This window comes from Mirounga leonina, unplaced genomic scaffold (assembly GCF_011800145.1).
Source record: "Mirounga leonina isolate KUSES-001 unplaced genomic scaffold, KU_Mleo_1.0 Mir_200, whole genome shotgun sequence".
Lineage (NCBI taxonomy): Eukaryota > Metazoa > Chordata > Mammalia > Carnivora > Phocidae > Mirounga > Mirounga leonina.
Window position 1 is genome coordinate 14,477,122 of NW_023270503.1, and position 16,969 is coordinate 14,494,090.

Below are 16,969 nucleotides of genomic sequence, written 5' to 3' on the forward strand. Positions count from 1 at the left end.
AGCGAGAGTACAAGCAGGGGAAGCTGCAGGCAGAGGGAGAAGCAGGCTCCCTGCTGAGCAAGGAGCCCGATGCGGGACTCGATCCCAGGATCCTGGGATCGTGACCTGAGCCAAAGGCAGCTGCTTAACCGACTGAGCCACCCAGGCGACCCAGATCTGGGTATTTTTAAAAGCCTCTTAGTTATATCTTTGTGAAGGTATTGCTGGCAACTGGATGTGTCTGCAGACAACTGTTAACCTTTTTATTCTGCTGATTGTGTTTCAGTTTCAGGGTATGGTATGTTCTGGTTCTTCCTAGTTCCCAGATCTAACTTGACCTCCAAGCTCATGTTCACCTGTCTTATAGATGCAGTTTTCACTGCTTCTTCCTAGAACAAATCCTTGTGCACCTATATTTCCAGTCCTTCCTGACCCTCACAGTCTGACCAGGTTAAAGTATCTCCAGGGGCCTGGTATATAAAAATACGATCTCTCAGTAGTCTTCTAAGTGTAAATAATTAAATGTAGTCACGTGAGTACTATTTTTGGCACTTTATTTAAAACTAAATGATGAGAGACCCAAAGTACAGATATTTCACAACACACTTTTAAATTTTCTTTCAAAGTAACACAACTACTTGATTTAAAAACTCAAATAGTGGGGTGCCTGAGTGGCTCAGTCAGTAGAGCATGCGATTCTTGATTGCAGGGTCATGAGTTCAAGCCCCCCATTGGGCGGAGAGCTTACTTTAAAAAAAAGTAAAGGAGGATTTAGCTCTCTTGCACCACCATCTCTTTTCTATTTTTCCTAATATAGTTTAAAACCAGTTGATTAGGGACACCTGGGTGGCTCAGTCGTTAAACGTCTGCCTTCGGCTCGGGTCATGATCCCAGGGTCCTGGGATCAAGTCCCTCATTGGGCTCCCTGCTCAGCGGGAAGCCTGCTTCTCCCTCTGCCTGCCACTTCCCCTGCTTGTGCTCTGTCTCTCTGACAAATAAATAAATAAATAAAACCAGTTGATTAAATCACTTGGTTAAATCAATATTCAGTATTTATATTTCTCTTATGCAAACATGCACAGCAGAGCGTGGTCATTGAAAGTCACCAAGTTTCCTTTAATTTTGTTTTTTCTCTTTTTAGTTTTTTTTTTCTGTTTAATTTTACCTTTTTTCACTTGGTTTCTTTTCCCTCAATTAGGAATGGCCTAATTCTTCCCATACCTTCCAATAGCCTATTGTTCTCTACAGAGGAAGTCACGCCAGATATTCTTTCTGGAGATCTATCTACTTCTATTTTTCTCCTATGTAAACCCATCACTTTTTTTTAAAGTTTAATTTAAGTAATCTTTACACCCAAAGTGAAGCTTGAACTCATGAGCCTGAGATCAAGAGTCGTATGCTGTACTGATTGAGCCAGCCAGGCGCCCCTAAACCCATCACTCTTTCAGCCTACTACATGGGTAGGCTGCATAGGTAATAGTTTAAATGGGAATCAAATTCTGTATTGGAGTTAAATTTTCCTTCATCATGACAAAGACATCACTTTATTGATTTCTACCCTCCAAAAGTTATTGAGAAGGCTTTCTGATTCCTGATCTTTTTAATGTGACATATGTGACTAACCTTTCATTCTCTCTTGGAAAAGCTGAAGAATCATCTCTTTGTTTCTATTATTCTGTAATTTCCTAATGTGTCATAGTGTGTCTTAAAGTCATTCATTTTATGGGGTGCCTGAACAAGGGCCATTTCAACCAGGAAACTTTTCATGTTGGGAAATTCTCTTGTATTATTTCATTGGTGATTTCCCCTCCTTGGTTTTTATTTTTTTATTTTTTTAAAGATTTTATTTGACAGAGAGAGCACTAGCAGAGGGAGAGAGAGGGAGAAGCAGGTTCCCTGCTGAGCAAGGAGCCCGATGTGAGACTCGATCCCAGGACTCTGGGATCATGACCTGGGCCGAAGGCAGCCACTTAACCGATTGAGCCACCCAGGCGTCCCTCCCCTCCTTGGTTTTTAATTTAGAACCCCTACAGTGGTCTTCTAATTAAAAAAAAATTTTGTTTTCTATCCATATTTTTCGCTCAATGCATATATTCAGTTTTTTACTTCTACAGTCATATATTTAAGACCTCTTTTAAAATTTTCTATTTGTATAGCTTCTTACACTTATTTTTCAGATGCAAGGTCTTTTAGCTCTCTGAGGATTTTATTTGTTTTGTTTTAAAGATTTTATTTATTTTTTGACAGAGATACAGTGAGAGAGGGAACACAAGCATGGGGAGTGGGAGAGGGAGAAGCAGGCTTCCCACTGACCAGGGAGCCCGATGCGGGGCTCGATCCTAGGACCCTGGGACCATGACCTGAGCCGAAGGCAGATGCCTAACCATCTGAGCCACCCAGGCGCCCCTATCTGAGTATTTTAATGATAGTTTTTATTTTTGTTTTTAGTTTTCTTCCCTTTGCATAACCTGTTTCCTCCAAATTGTCTTTTGGTTGGTTTAGCTACTAGCTTTCATGTTGGAGGCGTTTGTCAACGTCTGGTCATCCTTGGTGGTTCAGTGTTCCTTGATTATTTATAGATGTTCAGTATACCATCTCTGCCCATCATCCAGAATTTAGTGTAGTGAAAAACTGAAGCAACCTAAGTGTCCAGCAACAGGGGAACAATTTTATAAATAATGAGCCATTCATAAGATGGACGGTCATGCAGAAATTTAAAATTATATTAACAAGTTGATTGGAAGCTCTGAGGGCCAAGGTGAGGTGTTTGGCACCCTGCAGAATAATCTGCATAGTAGTCTTTCTGAAAGCCCATGGCTGACATTTTTGGGACTTTGTTTTATGGTGATCACATTCTTCAGAGGAAACTTCCAGTATCCTGGAAGGTAAAGGCTTGGTTGCTAGGGTCCTGGAAACCAAATGGAATATGAGAGGGAGGTCTCAGCATTCAGCCTTTGGAATGTATATGTACATTCTCTTTTCAGTAAATGTTTTAAGTTTTCATCTGAGCTTTTCCAGAGAGCTCCAGAGATGCAGAAATTTAAAATCCTGCTTCCTACATATTTTTAATGAGAGAATAAAATTAGTTGGTAAAATAATATATGTAATAATTATACGTTGTGTTGTCTTGACTATTTTAAAAGAAACAAACAAGAAAAACCCTGCTCTAGAGGCCCACAGTCTAATGGATGAGGTAACTGAATTCCAGGCAGAGAGAAAGTAAGGCAGCAATATAGGCACAGGCTAGATTGCTCTCAAGAAAAGCAGTCCATCCTTAGGGGCTAGGTGTTATTAACAGACCATGGACAGGGAGGGGTAGGAGACAAAGCCTGGGGCCTGAGCTGGGTGGAGGTCTGACTGCATAGTTCTTCCCCATTCTGCACAAACTGAGGAAGAGATTCAGAGGCTAGAAGCTTATCTAGAGTCGTGGGCAGTGTGTACACTGAATTGCAGTCAAGATCTTGGATTCCAAAACCCTTACTCTGCAATACACCCTGCTAACACGTAGCCAGCCAGGAGTTTCTCCTGGACACCCTTGTTTCTCCAGTTCCTGGAATAGGAGGAAATGGTGCCGGACTGGTGTGATGCATTAGTATCCCCGGAAAGCCTGAAGCCAAGCTGGCTTGCGGTTAAAAGCTCGTGTTTGTTTGCTGAAGAGTACTTTACATAGGGAGATCTGAAGACCTTCAGCTATGCCAAAAGTTGGGAGAGGGGTGGATTTCTGTCAGGAAACAGGTTGGGGCAAATGGGAGGAGGAACAGGTCTGCGAAGCCAGCCTCAAGGGGGCGCAGCTGCGGGCTCTGCCGGGCCGAGCGCGTGTGACGTTATGCCGGGAGTTGGGGTATGTAGATTTAAGACTCAGGGCCTTTGGAACCGTGTTTCCCTGGAAGGATGTGTATGATTATCTGCTGTTCCCAATACTAAGATACATAGTACGAAAATCTGGTGTTGAGTGTCGCTATTTGTAGATAAAGGCCATTTAGAGTTATTTCAGGAGTGACCCCAACCTTAGAATGGTGTGCACGGCCGCGGGCATTGCTGTGTTCACTTTTAACTCATACTTACCTGGCAGGGGAGATACCATGATCATGAAGGTGGTTTCCCCAGGGCGAGGCTTATCTATTGCACTCCGGATGTGCTGACCCCTGCGATTTCCCCAAATGTGGGAAACTCGACTGCATAATTTGTGGTAGTGGGGGACTGCGTTCGCGCTTTCCCTTGTACAAATGTGTTTCAAAGAACAGGCAGGTTGATTTTGTGTTGGTTAAGAATATTTTGGTTGTGTGGGATTAAGAATTTTGTTACTTAAACTGTTTTCTGTTCTTAAGCGTTGTTATTATTAGAGTGTAAGTATACTCGTTTTATGTTTTAGTGGTTGGTGTTTCTCCCTTATTTTGAAGTTCTAGGAAGGCTTTGCTCCATCTTTGGGATGACTGGTTTTTCTTCACTATGTCGAAGAGTGCATTACTTCAACATTCAACTTTCTCTTGTAAAGCTATCTGGTGTCCACGCAAACCACCATTGAATTCAGGATTGATTTAAACATTTAGGTACTGTAGGCAGGGCGCTTAAAGCACTTTTAAAATCAAAGAAAAAATTTTTCGGTGGAAGAAAATGTCATAGGGGTGCCTGGGTGGGTGGCTCAGTCGGTTAAGGGTCTGCCTTTGGCTCAGGTCATGATCTCAGGGTCCTGGGATCAAGCCAGGAGTCCAGGGAGTCTGCTGCTTCCTCTCCCTGCTCGTGCTCTCTCTCTCAAATAAATAAAATCTTTAAAAAAGAAAAGAAAAAAGAGAATGTCATATAGGGGGTGCTTGGCTGGCTCAGCAGCAGAGTATGCAACTCTTGATCTTGGATTCATGAGTTCAGAGCCCCACATTGGGAGTAGAGTTTACTTAAAAAAAAAAAAAAAGGAAATGTCATATATAATAATATATTTATGTTATCAGTGCAGTCACGTAATTTTATTTATTATTATTTTTTATTTTTATTTTTTTAATGGAGGAAGGGGCCCATGAAGGAAAAAGTGTGTAGGCCCTTCAAAATCATTAGGTGGTCCTGACTGAACCTGACTTTTTTATTAGTTCTCACCACTTTTTGTATAGTTCTGGCAGGCAGGTCTGTTTTCCCCACAGGTTGTGATCTTTTTTTTTCTTTATTTTTAATTTTTATTTTTTTAATTCTTTTTTTTTATGATCACCATACATTACATCATTAGTTTTTGATGTAGTGTTCCATGATTCATTATTTGCGTATAACACCCAGTGCTCCGTGCAGAACGTGCCCTCTTTAATACCCATCACCAGGCTAACCCATCCTCCTACCCCATCCCCTCTAGAACCCTGTTTGTTTTTCAGAGTCCACTGTCTCTCATGGTTCGTCTCCCCCTCCGATTTCCCCCCCTTCATTCTTCCCCTCCTGCTATCTTCTTCTTCTTCTTCTTCTTCTTCTTCTTCTTTTTTAACATATAATGTATTATTATTGTAGGCAGAATCTATCTCTACATTATTTCTCTTAGTGCTTAAGCTAGTGGCTGCCATCTTAGAAGTTTAGGTGGCTGTGAGAAGTGTGCACTACATACATATAAGTAATGACTTGAGAATAAGTTGGTTTTTTTAATCATTAGCAGCACTCAAAGAAATTAAAAAATACTTGGTGAATGCCGAAGAGACTAGAGTAGACAATATGGCCCTCAGAATAGCAAAAAGTCTGAGTACCTGTGAAATCAAATCTGTGGGGGACACAAATAGTTCTAGAGGTCTCAGGGCTGTGGCCAGCCTGGCATTCATGGATACCATGAAAACAGCCAAAATTTTACCTTCCTTCTGTGAAGTCAAAACTCCTGGAATGAAATTAGGAAGGTAGTTCAATAATGAAATGATATTATATGACTGAAGTGGGCTGGGACACACTGTGTGGATGAGGTTATCTAGCAAATGTCTAAATAGCGTGACTGTGGTTTATACTGCAGAGACAGGGCCAATGTGTGTCAGGAGTGAATGGGTTCAGCTACCTGCAACCCAGGGTGCTTGTAGAGTGGTTGTAGAGAGTTACTCATGCTTTCCTGGTAGTGGATTAGATTCAGTTTTTTGGCACATCTGCCTTATGAACTTAAAAACTCAGCTTTTTAAAAATTGAATATACAAATAAATAAAAATTGAATATACATGCCGCCCTCATTATATTTCTACATATCAGTCCTTCCGTAATCTCCATGGGCTAAGAAATGGGTGGAAAATTCAGAGATGGGGGTGAGACTCACTGAGGGGCATGTCTGTTGGAACAGAACATCTGAGCTGGTGGGGCAGCCATGATCTGAGAGAGACTGGTAGGTATGCCAGTAATGCCCTTCCCCAGGTATTTGGGAACTCTCCCGATATTCACTGTGCTGAGGGAGAGGTTGTGTTTCTCCATCTTGGCTTATTTGAGGCTTTTGATTTAGTTGGTTGTTATAATTGGTTGTTTTATTCTCTATGTATATATGAATTAACACTGATAATTATCATTCCTAGACAGTATATTAAAGCACTAATAGCTAAAATATGGTGAAATTACAATTTGAACCTAAAACTATTCAATGCTAAACCCAGTGTTCAAAACTTTAAATACTATGCAAAATACCCCATGATGGTTCAACCAGGATTTGGTCTCCTTATTATGAAGAAAAAACAGTCTAACAATACTATTAAAATTCTGTAACCTGTATCTCACAACCAGTAAAATTTAGGTCCTCTAAGTGCATTTCCTTCCAGTAATTTTCTTTAAGATACAAAATTTTACAAAATTGTAGTCATGGTATACATACCATTTCATATCCTCTTTTTCTCTGAACCTTATATATAAATTTTTTCCATGTTATTATTCTTGTTATATATTATATATATTCTTATTATTTACTATTATGTTTGCTTAATACTTCATTTCCCTATTGTTTTGATAGCTAAGGTTTTTGGGTGATTTTGGTTTTTGCAATTGTAAGTAAATCTATGATGAACACCTTTGTACATAGGACATTGTCATTCTCTAGAATTACTTCCTTTAGGTAAATTAAAAGAAATTTCTAGGTCAAAAGCATGAACGTTTTTTGGTACTAGATGTATATAATTAGGGTTAACTTTTTTTTTTTAATACAAGTAATATTGTAGTTGTGTTACATAATATTTAGAGGAAAAAACATTAGTTCAGAGTTCTTTGTTGACACTGACATAATTATGTTAGTTTGCATTTTGGTGTATTTCCCTTAAGTCCCTTAAATACTGTTTAGAAATAGTTTTAATTATAGTATATATTCAATTTTGTATGCTGCTTTTATGGCATGCTACATTATACAATTTAAACTTTCCTCTTATTCTTAACAAACTTGAAGTTATTTTTATAATTAACTATGAGCCCTAAAATTAGAGATCTAGACTTTGAAAGATAAAAGAAATCAGGGAAAAGTTTTTAAAGAACTTAAAAATATGTATCATATGTCACCTCTACCCTCCCCTCCCACAATAACTTAAGGCACTTCTTAAGATGACTGTAAAATAACAGGGGAAAACTACTAAAAATTACCCCAAGAGGGATGCCTGGCAGGCTCAGTTGGTAGGGCATGCGACTCTTGATCTCGGGGTTGTGAGTTTGAGCTCCACGTTGGTGTACAGTTTACTTAAAAACATTTTTTTAGGGCTCCTGGGTGGCTCAGTCGTTGGGCATCTGCCTTCAGCTCAGGTCATGATCCCAGGATCCTGGGATCGAGCCCCGCGTCGGGCTCCCTGCTCGGCGGGAAGCCTGCTTCTCCCTCTCCCACTCCCCCTGCTTGTGTTCCCTCTCTCGCTGTGTCTCTCTCTGTCAAATAAATAAATAAAAATCTTAAAAAACAAAAACAAAAACATTTTTTTAATTAAATAAGTAAATAAATAAAAACAACCCCAAGAAATCATCACTTACAAAGATATATCGACAAGGCTGTTCATGTATATGAACAGTGGCAGTAAACTAGAAGCAATAGAATATTGATTATACAGTTATCTGTGACCCAATGTATATAGCAAAAGGAGTGGAAAACATAAAGCAGCATGTGAAGTATAATCCTATTAAAATATATATTCATATTGAAATTACCATGCTTAATATCAGAGTGTTAACAGTCGTAATTGTATAGCAGGATGTGGTTTAATGTTTTAAAAATACTTTTCTGCCTTTTCCAAATTATCTGTAAGGGACATAAATGCCCTCAAAAATGTAAATAAAGCAAAGCTTTTTTTTTTTAAAAAAGATTGTATTTATTTATTTGAGAGAGAAGCGAGAGAAAGAACAAGCAGGGCAGACGGGAAAAGGGAGAGGGAGAAGCAGATTCCCCGCTGAGCAGGGAGCCAGACACGGGACTCAATCCCAGGACCCTGGGATCACAACCAGAGCCCAGGGCAGACACTTACCGACTGAGCCACCAGGCACCCTAAAGCAAAGCTTTTTAAAAAATCACATGTTCTGGGGTGCCTGGCTGGCTCAGTTGGTAGAGCATGAGACTGTGATTTGGGGGTTGTGAGTTCAAGCCGCACGTTGTGCTCAGAGATGACTTAAAAAATCATACGTTCTAAGAGGGAAATACCATTGAAGGGTAGCAGAATATGCCACCCCCAAATATGCCACTTTGGCACAAGGATTCCTTTGAGCTAAAAGCACTTGAAAAACAGCAGATATAAGGGTAGGTCCTGATCTACCCTTTTCTTCCTGAAATCAGGAGATAAAACTGCCATGTAAAAAATGTTCTCCCTATACCAGGGGAAAAGAAATGTTCCCAGAGAGAGGGAGTCAAAACTGAGAGAATTTTGTACACACCTTGTTTTTTTTTTTTTATAAAGATTTTTATTTATTTATTTAACAGAGATAGAGAGAGAACACAAGTAGGCAGAGCGGCAGACAGAGGGAGAGGGAGAAGCAGGCTCTCCGCCGAGCAGGACGGATCCCAGGATCCCAGGACCCTGGGATCATGACCTGAGCTGAAGGCAGCCGCTTAACCAACTGAGCCACTCAGGCGCCCCTGTACACACCTTGTTAAAAAGAATTCATGTCTATGTAAAGTCCCCATATATGTTACTTTTCCACAACTGCCTCAAAAAAAAAAAAAAAAAAAAACAATTGTCTCTCTTTGTTCAACCTAATATGAAAGCATTTAGTTTTGCCATTTCTTTGAGTCTTCATTTCCTTTTTTTTTTTTTTCAATATTTTATTTATTTATTTGACAGAGAGAGACACAGCGAGAGAGGGAACACAAGCAGGGGGAGTGGGAGAGGGAGAAGCAGGCTTCCCGCGGAGCAGGGAGCCCGATGCGATTCCAGGACCCTGGGATCATGACCTGAGCCGAAGGCAGACGCTTAACGACTGAGCCACCCAGGCGCCCCTCTTCATTTCCTTTTAAGAGCTTCTGTGTTAGGTAAATTTATGTTAAATTTTTTATGCTTTTATCCTGTTAAACTGTGGACGCCAATTTAATTCTCATGCCCAGCCAGAGATGCTATCAGGGCAGAGGTAAAATTTTGCCTCTACACGATCAGAGCCTTTGATACACAGTTCCTGCAAACATCATTGTTTTGCCTAGAGCACCTAGCCAGCAAGGGCAGAAAGGGGGGGGGGGGAACAAACAAAAACAGACAAACAAAACAACCCTAAAGTGTTCTCTGTTTTTGTCTGAAAAGAAGGGAGGGGCACTCGGTTTGTTACCAAATCCAGGCCGGATGCCCCTTCCCTTTGTGCCAAAAACTGCAGACTCGAATCTCGGTCAAGCCAGCTTTGATTTCCCAATTACACAAGGCGCCTGTCCTGGAGCGTGGCTGGGTGGGGGTGGAGGGGCTCGAGGCTGCATTTCACCTGCAGCCTTATTCCGTCCTCACAGAAACCTTGTGAGGTAGGCAGGCAGTATTTTTTCTTTACAATTTAGGGAAATGGAGGCTGAGAGAGACTGAGGGTATGCCTAGTCCCAGAGAGGAACAGTGATTCAGACCAGCGTAACGGACTGTGCTGTCACACTGGCCTCCGCCAGCTGCAGGCCACTGCCTTCCAAATTGCCCTGTCCTGCAGCGCAGAATTCAGACTCGTAACAAATGCACGCCGGAACTTTTGCGTACCACCGGAGCAGGCAAAGAATTTTAAACCTCCCTGCTCCCAGCTACACCTGTCGTGACTGTCTTTTAAATCGTTGCGAAGCATAGCTAGAACGAATTTATCCGTTTCTCCAACAAGCAAAGTGACGTCAAGAGTGACGACAAGTGACAAGAGGCGGGCATATGGAGATGAAGGGCGCGGTGACTCCGTGTTCGAGTTCATTCTTCACGAGGCAGAGTTTCCACTACATATCCACTGGTGCGCTCCGGTCAGTGTCATGTGAATAACCTTGCAGTTTGGAACCGAAGGCTTAAAGAACTCGGAATGTAATTGACCATGACTGTATAGTGTGTTGAGGACGAGGGTAGAGTGCCAGACAGGACTGGCAACTCATACTTACCTGGCAGGGGAGATACCATGATCACGAAGGTGGTTTTCCCAGGGCGAGGCTCATCCATTGCACTCCGGATGTGCTGACCCCTGCGATTTCCCCAAATGTGGGAAACTCGACTGCATAATTTGTGGTAGTGGGGGACTGCGTTCGCGCTTTCCCCTGACAAATGTTCTTAAAGATAGAGTTGGAGTTCTTGTTCCTATGGGTTTCATTATTGTTAACCACTTTTAATTAGAGAAGTTTTACTGTTTTAGGGGTATTGGGTTTTTTTTTCTTTAAAGATTTTGGCAGAGAGAAGTGCCCAGCCCATTTGCCCATTGTAGCCCATTGCCCGTTGTAGACGTTTAATGACTGAGCCACCTAGGTGAACCTGGGATGTTGTACTTACACGAAGGAGCAAGGGTTGAATTCCCCGGGGGAGTTGCAACAAGGTCAAGTCAGGATCGTTATAAAACTTTTACTTAAGAGCGCCTGGGTGACTTAGTAGACAGCTGCGATGATGATCTAGGGGTCCCGAGATCTAGCGTCCCACACACCCTGCCCCCCTGCTCAGTGGGGAGTGGGCTTGTCCTTCCTTTCTCTCCCCCTGCTTGTGCTCTTTCAAATAAATAAAATCTTTAAAAATACATAAAAATAAAACAAGAAACTGACCATGCTCCTCCCCTGTTGATGGTAAACTTTGGGTAACATTTTAAGGCCCACTACTCCCTAGAGACTAGTTTCTTAGAATAAGTTCTGATGGTTACTGGAAAAAAAAGGAAGTAGGACTAGAAATACTAAGGGAGTGAATGTTAGTGTGTAAATAATGAGCACATGAGTCCTCAAGGGATGTATGTATTCTGGAGCCATAGAAAAAAATAATTCTATGACACTGAAGCGGGTCTCAGGGTTTTCTGTGTTTTATTTGAACTTTTTAAAAAGATTTTATTTCTTTGAGAGAGTGCACAAGCCAGGGGGAAGGGCAAAGGGAGAGGGAGAAGCAGACTCTGCACTGAGCAGGGCTCTAACCCAGGACCCTAAGATCACGACCTGAGCCGAAGGCAGATGCTTAACCAGCTGAGCCACCCAGGCACACCATTATTTGAACTTTCCATATCAAGAATATAGTTATGGGCGCCTGGGTGGCTCAGTCGTTAAGCGTCTGCCTTCGGCTCAGGTCATGATCCCAGGGTCCTGGGATCGAGTCCCACATCAGGCTCCCTCCTCAGGGGGAAGCCTGCTTCTCCCTCTCCCACTCCCACTGCTTGTGTTCCTGCTCTCTCTATCTCTGTCTCTGTCAAATAAATAAATAAAATCTTTAAAAAAGAATATAGTTATATATTTGTGCAAATGCAATTAAATAAAAATAACTTTAAAGAGATCAGGAACCATTAAGATGGCTATTATTAAGGGAAAAAACAGGGACACCTGGGTGGTGCAGTGGGTTGAGTGTCCACTCTCGGTTTTAGCTCGGGTCATGATCTCGGGTCCTGGGATCTAGCCTTGAGATTCTCTCTCCTTCTCCCTCTGCCCCTCCTGCCGGTTCTCTCTCTCTCTCTCCCCCAAATAAATAAGTCTTAAAAAGAAAGGGGAGGGGGGACAGGAAATAACGAGTGTTGGTGAGGATCTGGAAAAACTGGAACTCTTGTGCACTTGTGGTGGGAATGTAAAATGGTGTAGCCAGTATAGAAAACAGTATGGCAGTTCCTCAAAAAATTAAACACAGAATTACCATGTGAGGGGCGCCTGGGTGGCTCAGTCAGTTAAGCATCCAAATCTTGGTTTCGGCTCAGGTCATGATCTCAAGGTTGTGAGATCAAGCCCCACGTCGGGTTCTGCACTTGGCATGAACTGTGCAAAAAGAATTACCATGTGATCCAGTAATCTTACTTCTTGGGTATATACCCAAAAGAATTGAAAACAGGGATTTGAAGAGATACTGTACACTAAAATGTCTATAGCAGTGTTATTTACAATAGCAATGGTAGAATCAACTCATGTGTCCATTGGTGGATAAATAGATAAGCAAAATGTGATATATACATACAAAGGAATATTATTCATCCTTAAAAAGGAAAGAAATTCAGACATAAGCTTCCTAGCTGGTGAAGACCCACCAAATGTGTTAACCTTCTTGGCTTTTTCTTTCTCTTCACCTCTTTTCACACCCTCTCTCCACGTAACACTTAGTTATGCCCCTGATATGCATGTTTGTTGATTCATGTGGATGGGGCTTCCCTTTCTTCTCCCCTGTCTGTGGAGCACCAATGTAGTACCTCGTGTCTGCCTTGCTATACCAAGCACTGTGATCACAGGGATCCAATTTTAGGTGTCTTACATAGTACCTGTCATGTTTGAGGACACATGGTGGGTATACCACAAACACTTGATTGTATGTAATGGTCAGGTGTGGATGCCACATGTGGAAAGTTAAAATTTCTCTGCATGGATTTTATTGTGCATACTAACAGCTAACAACTATACAGGGCTTGGTGCCGGGCACAGTTCCAGGCACTTTACACATACTAGTTCATTTAAGCCCCTCAGCAACCCTCTGGTTATTATCTCCATTTACTGATGAAGAAATTGAGGCCTATCAAGGTTAAATAATTTCCCCAAGGTCACAGTTAAGGAGGTGACAGGGCCAGGACCAGAGTCTGAACTGTGAACCTAACCCACTACATTATACTCTCTACATCCCCACATAGTGACTGCATTTATGTACTAACCTTTCAGAGTTAATAGGCTCCTAGTTTTCTTAATGATAAAACAAACATGTATATATATATATTTTAAGATTTTATTTATTTGACAGAGACACAGTGAGAGAGGAAACACAAGCAGGGGGAGTGGGAGAGGGAGAAGCAGGCTCCCCGCTGAGCAGAGAGCCCAATGTGGTGCTCCACCCCAAGACCCTGGGACCATGACCTGAGCCGAAGGCAGACACTTAACGACTGAGCCACCCAGGCGCCCCAAACATGTATATTTCTAATTTTACTTCCCAGTAGCCATCACTTTTTAGTCCTAGGAATTAGTGCTAAATATATTCAGTTTTTCAATTTCACCAGTAATTTTTTTTTTTTAAAGATTTTATTTATTTGAGAGAGAGAATGAGAGAGAGAGAGAGCATGAGAGGGGAGAGGGTCAGAGGGAGAAGCAGACTCCCCGCCGAGCAGGGAGCCCGATGCGGGACTCGATCCCGGGACTCCAGGATCATGACCTGAGCCGAAGGCAGTTGCCCAACCAACTGAGCCACCCAGGCGCCCTCAATTTCACCAGTAATATTGAGAATAAACAATCTTGTAGAGTTTTGGGTGCCTGGGTGGCTCACTCGGTTAAGTATCTGCCTTTGGCTTAGGTCATGGTCTCAGGGTCCTGGGATCAAGTCCCACAATGGGCTCCCTGCTCAGCAGGGAGTCTGCTTCTCCCTCTCCCTCTGCCTCTCCGCCCCACTCATGCTCTCTCTCTCTCTCTCAAATGAATAAATAAAATCTTTAAAAAAAAAATCTTGTAGAGTTTCAGTAATTGTTCCCCTAATCATGTTCATTATAAATGAAAGTGGACAAGAAGTAAAAGAAATGTGAAAGAATCTAGGTTATGTCAGTGCATTTCTGATTGAGTTAAAATAAGCATGTTGGTTTCTTTTGAAACAGGATGTCTCGGGCTGTTCATCTTCCAGTTCCCTGTCCCGTTCAGCTTGGTTCCTTAAGAAATGACTCCTTGGAAGCTCAGCTGCATGAGTATGTCAAACAAGGGAACTATGTGAAAGTGAAGAAGATTCTTAAGAAAGGTAAGCACTGTGTTAAAATTGCAGGTGCAGCTTGATTCATATTTCTGAATAGTGTTAGAAAGAAAATCAGGTACATCATAAAGCTATGAGTTCTTGGGGAAATTGAAAGTTAAATCTGAAATGAGATGTTCCCTACCAGTGCAGTCAAATTGCTCAATAGAGGTCTTAAATTGTTGTTTGGAGACTGTTTTGTTTTGTGCTAGGGAACCGTAAGGTTTTCCAACTGTTAGACTCCTAAGATTTCTCTTCAGGCCTCAGCCACCCACCTTTAATTCTGCCTGATTCCCTTTTCTCCTTTAATCTACACCATCTACTGAGTCTTCCAAAGCCTGTGGTGGAGTGAAGAGACCAGCTTTCACAGCTCTCCCCTTCTTTGCTCTTCCCAGGACTTGGTGCTTTTGTTTCCAGTTGTTTTTTTTGTTTTGTTTTGTTTTTGCTGGGTGTTACAGGCAGCTCAGCCTACAAGGCAGATAGAAATAGCAAATGTAGCTCAAGCAGTCTTCAAAAGAACAAACACTAAACCATACGTGGACAAGACTTCTGCTGGTATTTGGCCCTTGATCTACAGATCTAGACCTGCCTGGTTTTTTTTTAGAGTAACCAGAAGTCCTGCTGAATTCCCCCTCTCCCTTCTTAGTATAAAGAGAGGTTTATGAAGCTTCTGTCAGCTGCTTGTGAAACAGTCAGGGTGACCTAATTTCTCTGCAGTATTTCTCCATTTACTTCAGCAGCATTCCTGAGGACTTCCAGAAGGGTAACTCCAATTTTTGCAGGATCCAACTATCCCACAAAATAATTCACTCAGAAAGTTCTCAAATGTTTCCACGTACCGCCTCTAGAGTCTATAGATGAAGTAGCTGATAGTGAGTTCAATAACTTATTTGAAAGGTCCTACTGGTTTTTTCCCCCTCAAAATTTTGCATTTTATTCCATAACACATTCATGTGTGTATTAACATGAAAATGGATGTTCAGCATAGGTATGCTATGACTTCTAGTGTCTTCTATCCACACTCTCCCAGTGTGAAAAGCAGAGTATTAGAACATTTATTGTATCTTAGACATCTGAACATTCTGCATCTTCAAATTCTTACCATTAGCAGGGGATGGGGTTGACAGGTTTAACTGGATATAAAGCAGGATTTCATCTGTGTCTGGGAATTTCATCTAAAGCCTCAGAGTGGAGAACAAGGGGTGACAAGGTGAGAAGTCCCCTGACAATCTAAAGCAGGCCTTCTTAGGAGATGGCCAAAATGGTCCTTGGACCTTTAATTCCATCATCTACATTCGGCCTATCTAGGAGAAGGCAATGGGGTAGTGGGGGGGTGTCAGTGGAAAAGATTCTCTAAAAGGCATTCTAGGAATAGAAAGCTGTGGAGTACCTGGGTGGCTCAGTCAGTTAGACGCCTGCCTTTGGCTCAGGTCATGATCCCGGAGTCCCAGGATCAAGCCCCACGTCAGGCTCCCTGCTCAGTGGGGAGTCTGCTTCTCCCTCTCCCGCTCCCCCTACTTGTGCTCTCTCTCTCTGTCAAATAAATAAATAAATCTTAAAAAAAAAGGGGGGGGGGGGGAAAAGCTGTGGCTTTTCCCCTCCTTCCCAGCTTCAAGCCAAATAAGAGGTCGTCCTTCAGGTGAACCTCATGGAAAGAATTGTAGCTCTTGCAAGCAGGATAGTTGGGAGCCTGTGTCTCAGCCTGCTGAACAGTAGAAATGTCAGCGCACTTCAGCTGCCACCAAGGTGGTATGAAGAGAACCTGGCATGTTACCTGGAATTTAGGGGTCAGGAAGACTGCCATCTACCTCCTTCCTAAAGCAGCCCTTGATGAATTAATAAACATGAGAGACCAGCTTGATAAACATGAGAGACCAGCAGTTGGATTAGCTACACATTTCTACCACTTAGTGGGATAAGTAGACTCTATAGAGGGTAGCTGAGCCATCTAAAGGACCTCATCTATGGAGGCAGGAAGAATCCCAACAGAGGCTGGAGAAACAGCAAGAAGTCAGCAGGAGAGGGCACTGGCCCGCATTAGGGTGCTGTGAGGTGGAATGGAGTTACCTGAAGGGCCACTAATCCCTCCCACAGAAGAGCAGGCATTAGGAAGAGGCCAAAAGCTACAAAGAGGATCAGCTACATTTGAAGGCCTTGCCACTTGTCATCTCGTTGGTCCTCCCCCTCCAGCTCTGGAGTTGCCAGAAACAGCCTTGAAATCAGAGGAGTGGAAGAGCAAGGAAGAGGTTTTGATTTCAACAGGACTGGACAATTACCTGAAATGAGACTGCACTTGAAGGCCTCAAAGTGACTTAAAGACTATGGAATCTGCCTGAGATGCCTCTCTGGAGAGGGAAAGGGAGAGCCAACCAAAAGAGTGTACCTGAGGGCATTGTAAAAGGGGAAGAAATGTTTCCTGATTGTATCCTACTTATTTTAGTTATATAGATTATGAGTTCTAAAACCCAAAAGATGAGTGCCTGAGTTCCAGAACCTCAACCCAGAGTTTATTCATTTTTTATCACATGTAGATTAATATTAATTAATCTAACCTTGGGGTTAGAACACCAAGGACAGGGGCGCCTGGGTGGCTCAGTAGTTAAGTGTCTGCCTTCAGCTCAGGTCATGATCTCAGGATCCTGGGATTGAGCCCTGTGTCAGGTTCCCTGCCCGGCGGGAGGCCTGCTTCTCCCTCTCTGCCTGCTGCTCCCCCTGCTTGTGCTCCCTCTCTGTCAAATAAATAAATAAAATCT

At 42.4% G+C, this 16,969-nt stretch overlaps 1 protein-coding gene and 2 non-coding genes across 3 annotated transcripts in view; all 3 read left to right on the forward strand.

Moving 5' to 3' along the window:
• Positions 1-3,797: 3,797 nt before the first annotated feature.
• TEX14 (testis expressed 14, intercellular bridge forming factor) overlaps positions 3,798-16,969 on the forward strand; it is a 99,452-nt gene continuing 86,280 nt past the window's right edge. Inside the window, exons 1-2 of the mRNA XM_035026733.1 lie at positions 3,798-3,820; positions 14,089-14,225. Coding sequence (XP_034882624.1) covers positions 14,090-14,225 — 136 coding nt within the window. The 5' untranslated portion in view covers positions 3,798-3,820; position 14,089. The remainder of the gene's footprint in view (positions 3,821-14,088; positions 14,226-16,969) is intronic.
• Positions 4,037-4,200, forward strand: LOC118025348. The gene has a single exon (XR_004683287.1). It is a non-coding gene; the product is annotated as a U1 spliceosomal RNA (small nuclear RNA).
• On the forward strand, positions 10,455-10,618 carry LOC118025346. Its single transcript, XR_004683285.1, has one exon. It is a non-coding gene; the product is annotated as a U1 spliceosomal RNA (small nuclear RNA).